General features: G+C 47.4%; 1 protein-coding gene across 2 annotated transcripts in view; it reads right to left on the bottom strand.

Moving 5' to 3' along the window:
• TECTA (tectorin alpha) overlaps nucleotides 1-6,694 on the bottom strand; it is a 95,940-nt gene that overhangs the window by 76,669 nt on the left and 12,577 nt on the right. For both annotated transcript variants that reach the window (XM_027771978.1, XM_027771979.1), the window contains exon 6: nucleotides 2,989-3,401. In XM_027771978.1, coding sequence (XP_027627779.1) covers nucleotides 2,989-3,401 — 413 coding nt within the window. The remainder of the gene's footprint in view (nucleotides 1-2,988; nucleotides 3,402-6,694) is intronic.

Raw genomic sequence — 6,694 nt, 5'->3', positions numbered from 1 at the left:
GAGACATAGAGACAGAAAGCGAGAAATCACCCCCCAGGGGGGATGATCACACCACAATCCTTTCTCCTCCATTCTCCTCTCGGGATCTTGGGCACGCACACACACGCGCCCAGAGTTTTAAGCCACCGAGTCCGGGACATGAACCGCGGTTGACTACGTGGGAGTCCAGCGACACAGTCATTACGCTAACTGCTGGTTCCCGCTGTTCTATTTAATTCTTGAAACAGCCTCAGAAGTTCCTCCTCATCCTTTCATAAATGAGGAGGTGGAAGACTAGGGCTAGAGCAGTTTCTAGGGAGCAGGGCCTGACCCTTGCCGGGCAGGTTCCAGAGGCATGTTCTGTCCACCGCCCCCTGCCTCTCTCCCAGTCTGGGGAGAGGCAGATAAGTCTGGGCTATAGCCCAGGGCACCTCCTAGAGGCTACTACCCCACTGTACAGAGGAAGAAGAGGAGGCTCAAAGAGGCCACTTGGCTATGGCAGCACGGGACTGGGATGGCCTGGCTCTGAGTCTGAGCTCTTCATCGCCACATCCCCGGTGCCCTTTGCACTGATGCACCCTAAACTGTTTGGGTTCATAAGGGGGGAGAAACTGGAAAGTATTAGCTATTGGGACATCAGAAAAGTCGTGACATATTTTTGTACAGAAAAAACAGAAAAATACGTCATGACTTTTCTGATAAGCCAATAGAAAGAGGTGTTTGCTCTATGTGAACTTTCAGTTATGCAAGCTTTCTTTGGCCTCTGCTAGCACAGGTAATCCTGAACTGCCAATTTTATTATTTGAGAATAGCTCAATGGAGGTAAATCCACATACAAAATTCAGTTCCTAATCCTGGTGCACAGAACCAGGGTTGAGCAAGGAGGGTTGTTGTTTGGTAGGACAGATCTGAGTGGCCATTCCTGGCCTCTCCTGGCATGGCCGAAGAAGTCAGCTGCCTCCTAACCACCTCGGGCTTCTTCCTGCTTCCCGGCCCTCCCCCTGGCTGTCCCCATGTCACTCTGGGTCAGGGCTCTGCCATCCACCAAGCTGCTCTCCCCAGCAAAGCAGGTATATTCAGAGACACTTGGAAAGCATTTGGCAAAAGGAAAAGGCCACCATTGTCAGCCGGCAGTCAGACTCACGGAACCCTTTCTTTCTGGAACATCTACATTCATATCCACATCTCCCTGTCGCTACAGAAAATTGAGGAATCTGTGTCCTAGGCTTGGACAATGGAACAGAGCCATGCAAAATTAGCAGAGCTGCTAGGCCTGAAAGAAATGACGGTGCCCCTTTCCTTTGAAAATTAAAAAATATATATACATTTAAAGTCGGTGAGGGAAAAAGAATTTTAATCAAAATGGAAAGTAGGAATAAAGCATGAAGTCTTTTCCCCCCAACTAGCAGTTATCATACACATCATCCCCACAATACAGACGAGTAGGGGAAAAGCCAGTAAAAAAATTTCCATCTTGAAATGCTAGCATTTCTCTACAAGGATAAGTATAGTATTCACCAGCACAATATAAATTTAAAAGGAGAAAGCTCCAGACTTCTGTACCCTAAACCTTGGCTTTTGATTTGATATACAGAGCTGTCCCTAGAGAGCCTAACCAAATAACAAGCAAATTGGCATTTCAACTGCAGTAATAGCTCACTTTCCTAATGATGAGATTGGTGCGCTGCACAGACCAGGAAGGGCAGAGCCAGAAAAAGGAGAATTATTTCCCTGGACTTGCCTTTTGTTGGACATGCTACATCAATTAAAACTACAACACATTTATCGAGAAAAAGAAAGAACTCCCTTTGTTGGCGTTGGTTCTGGTTTGCAGTCTCTGTAATGACCTCCATGCATGCGGATTAAGGATCGCACGGGGTTGCAGCAATCAACCCCTTGTGGTCTTGGTTATTAGGGCTTGAATAAATACACGGTTGCAACAAGGTCTTCATTAACATGATGGAAATTGGGGCCTCCACAAATTGAGTAATTGCTAGTGGCTTTTGGCTCTACCTCTTTTGTCTATGCTGCTGCTTGAAATCCAGGTAGACAATGACAGGAATCATTTGCACATACTAAACAGGCCAGCAGAAGCCAGGTTCTTCTCTATTTCCTAAGGCAGGAGTGAGGGGTTCAGTTAGAGGGGTGGTTGGGCAAAGCTTCCACAAGAATGTCCCACCCAGGCCCCACCAAAGAAGTTTTACCAAGGTCACCCCAGCAGCCTGTACAGGCAGGGCCTCTGGAGACAGCAATCTGGAGGTTTCTCTGAAAATGAAGGACTAGCCCTTGTGCAATAGGAGGAGGTGAGCATTATTAAAGGCAGTACAGAATTAGAAGTTTGTATTTCGCCTTACACCATTTCTAGGGCGTGGCTGAGTAGCTGTAACTTTTGCAAGCCAGGTCCATGACAAACCAGGTTTACCTTCGCAGTTACTTCTGAGGTGTGTATGTGTGTGTGTGTGTGTGTGTGTGTCTGTCTGTCTGTCTGTCTACCAGTGTTTGAGAGCAAACTAGGAATGAATATGCACTTTAAAAAGCAGATGGCATAATGGTTACATCACTGGACTCCCACATAGTCAACCACAGTTTGACTCCCAGACAAGGTGGCTTAAAACTCATGTCAGGTGTGTGTTCATGCGTGCCCCAAATCCCAAGAGACTAGAGAAGGAATTGGGGAATTGGGATTGTGACGTGGTCATCCCACGGGGGGCGGGGGGGGTCCTCGCTTTCTGTCTCTGTTCTCTGGTGAACACACCTGCCCTTCAGCAAAAATCTCTCTCTACAAAAAAACCGAAAGACATGTTAAGGAGAGAGCTTATGGTAGCTCTGTGCAAATAAACTTTGGCTTAGTAAGGCATTTTACAAGCTATTTGCAAGGCGGGAAGAGCCATGCCTCCCATTGGTACCATGGAGGAACAAACAGCAGAATGGGTAGATCTGGGAAAACCTTCTCCGGGCTGCAGATTCGCAGCTTCTCCATATCCCCAGGAAGGATGGGGGGTGTCTCACCTTGACTTTTCCATAGCTGCCTTTGGGGATGAGAATCTTGTAGCCGTTCACCTCCACAGAGAGCTCCTTCACCCAGGAGACAGCCGAGCCCCCACGGTGTTCGTTCTTGGCCTCCACACTGAAGAAGGGGAGGCTGGAGGTCTGCAGACACTGTCGGGCCAGCAGGTAGGCACAAGAGCCTTGGAAGTGGAAGAGGAAGCCGTCGAAGGTGTGGTAGTGTGGCTCCCCAAACACCACACATGTGCTGGTTTCCACAGGGCTGCAGTAGAAGAACTTGCCCTTAGGCTCACACACTTCATAGGGGCTGCAAGAGACCTCCTGGCAGTAGATCTCATTGTTGAAATCCAGGCAGCGGCACTTGATGGTGCAGTTCAGGTCATCCCAAAACACTTCCCCTCGCCGAAGGAACTGTCCTGGGGATAATGACATCAGAGCCAACATTTATGGAACACTTACCCTCTCTGCAGGCATTGGGTTACACGCTTTAGCCCTATCCTCTCATGACATCATTTAATCCACACAAAACCCCCAGCAGCTAGGCACCTGCCCCATTTGACAAGTGAGGAGAGGAGGGCTCAGAGAAGTTGAGTAATGCATCCAAGATCACTCAGCATTTCAGTGGGGAAGCCAGGATGCCAAGCTGAGTTTACCTGAATCGTGTCTAAGCTCTTGCATTATCTCCATGGCTGGTGAATGAATCCACACTCGAGGAAAGACATATTGCCATTTTTTTAAAAAAAGAATTATTTATTTAACTTTATTTATCATTATTAATTTGCTATAGGGGACATGTGTTCACCAGAAAGAGACGGGGGTGGGGGAAGAGTGAGAAAGCAAGTCGCTGGGTTGAGGACGTATACTGCAGTTGGCCATGTGGGAGTCCAGCGCCTTAACCACCACGCCACCTGCTGACCCCAAGACATATTGTCTTAATTCGTGGGAAAATCTATTACACTTGGGAGTCATTTTCATTCTTTTGGGAATATGAGGAAGGGTTTCTGAACGAAGACCCGGTTTTCCCAGAAAACTCAATGACACTGTTTATTTGCGAATTTTGTCATTCATTCAACAGACATTTGTTGGGGATCTAGCATGTGCCAGAAAAGGTCAATGCATGAATCAGGAGTCAGACCTGCAAGTCTAAATTTCAGGCTCCCCGGGAAGGTTCTGGAAAGGGCTGACTGCTTGCTGGGCACTTTCAAAGGCTCATAAATCCTGCAGGTACTGCTTGGCAGAACTTAGACCTGCAGCAGTCATCTCTTCTCCCACTCTCGGCCCTGTCCAAGTCCAATACTTCTCTCGACTGAGCTACTGGCCAGCTTCTTGACAAATTGTAGGCCAGGAGGAGGAGGACGTGGTAAGAGGGCAACGACCTCACGTGATATGCTAAATTTTAAAAGATTCGCTATTGTCCATTTGGTAGAACTTCAATCTTTAAAACCACTTCTCTAACGGAACAATCTCCCCCACCAAAATAAATTTCAAAACTTGCCAGTTATTAATACAAATGTCTAAGTGAAAAGGAAACATCTCAGGGCCAGCAGGTGGCATGGTGGTTGGGCGCTGGACTCCCACATGGCCAACTGCAGTTCAAGTTCTAGACCCAGCGACTGGAAACTGATGCCAGGCACGGGTGTGTGGGGACACTCAAAATCCCAGGAGGAGAATAGAGAAGGGATTGCTTCATGGCCATCCTCTCTGGGGGTAATTTCTCGCATTCTGTCTCTCTGGCAAACACACATGCCCTAAAGCAAAAAAAAAAAAAAAAAAAAAAAACTCTCAAATAAATAAATCAATAAAATGAAAGAAAGAAATAGGAACGTCTCTGGGCTGGGGGTTGTTATCTAGTCCTGGTTGGGGGTTTGAGTCAAGAGAATTTGACAATAGTCAACTCTGCAGTCAACTTTCAAGACTACTTACCTAACATCTGCATATCTCAGTTGTCCTAATCTGCAAAATGCGGATTATGCTAGCTACTTATCCCTGTCTCATGGGGAACCATGATGAAATAAAAATAGCTGGCACATGTGGATAACGATAGAAGCATTTGCAAATTGAGAACATCTGAAAAGGGAAGTACCGGAGTGCAACATTCAGAAATGTAAATAAGGTCATGACTGTAGTTGGCGAAGGGTTGGCTAAGACGCCTCAAGGTTTTGTAACCCAGAATATTCAGAGAATAGCACAAGACTGCAAGAGTAACCCAAGCAGAAAGCCTGGCTTCTGCAGAAGCAGTCGTTTCTAGGTCTGACCAAGAGGAATGATTCCGTCTCAAAGGCGATGATACCTACACCTGTCGAGAACAGAGTCCCGAGACGAAACAACAGATTTCATCGCACTCCCAGTAGGGCATATACATCAGCCGTTACATGGGCCCTCAATCCTCGACCGTCCTTGGCACCAGCTCAGGGCTGCATAGACTGTAACAGCCTCCACTCAGTATCATTTCCATTCTCTGCTTTTTCAGGCTTCCAATAAATGAGAGGAAAATGCCTTTCAATAGAGGAGGTTTGGACCAAAAGGTAGACTCTCTGAGATAATTTTGTTTGTGAAATGATGATATAATAAACCAGCTCTATGGAACATTTCCCCTGCTCTAGCCCAGGCCAAGTCTCAATCTCATTAGATTGATATATGCCCAGTGGCACATAAAAACGCATGACAGCCTGTATAAGGATATTGAATTTGTCCTGTATATGAAACCCAAACCCATAACTCAGGAAGAAAAGAATAAAGTCAGAGTGGGGACTGTGTACACAGCTGGCATCTGACCAGCTCCACAGCTCCGCAAGCCAACGTTTTCCATTATCAGAGCGTTTCACTCCCAGGACTCAGGTGAGAGGCTGTCCCTGAGCACTTATTTTGCATGGCCACAGCCAGTCAGCCCTGAAATGCTCAGACAAAGGACAAGGGGTATTTGGGAAAGAGCCTATAACCTATTGGGCCCCTAGTGAGGAAGAGAAGGGTGGGGGGGAGATAAGTGAAGTGGTATTGGACCTGGGACCTCTCACAGACTGTAGTGATGCTGCGTTTATACTCCGCAAAGGAGGAGGACACATCTCCAACATCCTGGTGAGCTTCGGAACGACCTTCTTTCCCATCCCACTTAATATAGCTTAGTTCCAAAACGTGTATTTTTTTTTTGGACTTTCCAGAACCTACAGAGGCGAGATCCTCAGGCAGGCCGTCTTCATGCGTGACCTATCCTTGGAGCAGAGGCCTGAGTGCAATGCAGGGAACAAGGGAAGAGGTGCGGGCTTTCCGGATCATGCTTCTAGGGCTTGTCTTTACTCTAAATAAATTGAAGCTGAGCCCACGGGGAAGCCTAAAGCCCTCCAGGGCTGTCAGATATCCAGGCCAAACTTCCTATCTGAGGAGGAAAGAGACTGCCTCATCCCCACTCAAAACTTTCTACAAGATCTGGAAACACTTGCCCCAGGGTCCTCCTCTCCTCCTACAGCAACTTATGCTCGTGTCTAAAAGGTCATCACCATTCCTGTGGCTGCCTCCTCTACCATGGTCATGTCACAAGAGGCTAGAGCATCTTCATTCCCAGCACCTAACAGAGCAGATGGCACCTCCTTGGTGCTTCAGAAAGGTCTTTGGGAAGATGCAATGACTGGCTTGCTGGCTTGGTGGATAGGCATATGAATGGGCGGGCAGGCAGGTAAATGATGAACAGAAGCACACGTGATTTCCTGCTATG

Source organism: Tupaia chinensis, unplaced genomic scaffold, assembly GCF_000334495.1.
Source record: "Tupaia chinensis unplaced genomic scaffold, TupChi_1.0 Scaffold000247_1, whole genome shotgun sequence".
Taxonomy (NCBI): domain Eukaryota; kingdom Metazoa; phylum Chordata; class Mammalia; order Scandentia; family Tupaiidae; genus Tupaia; species Tupaia belangeri.
The sequence above is the reverse complement of the archived record's forward strand: the minus strand, read 5'-3'. Positions and strand labels throughout refer to the sequence as shown.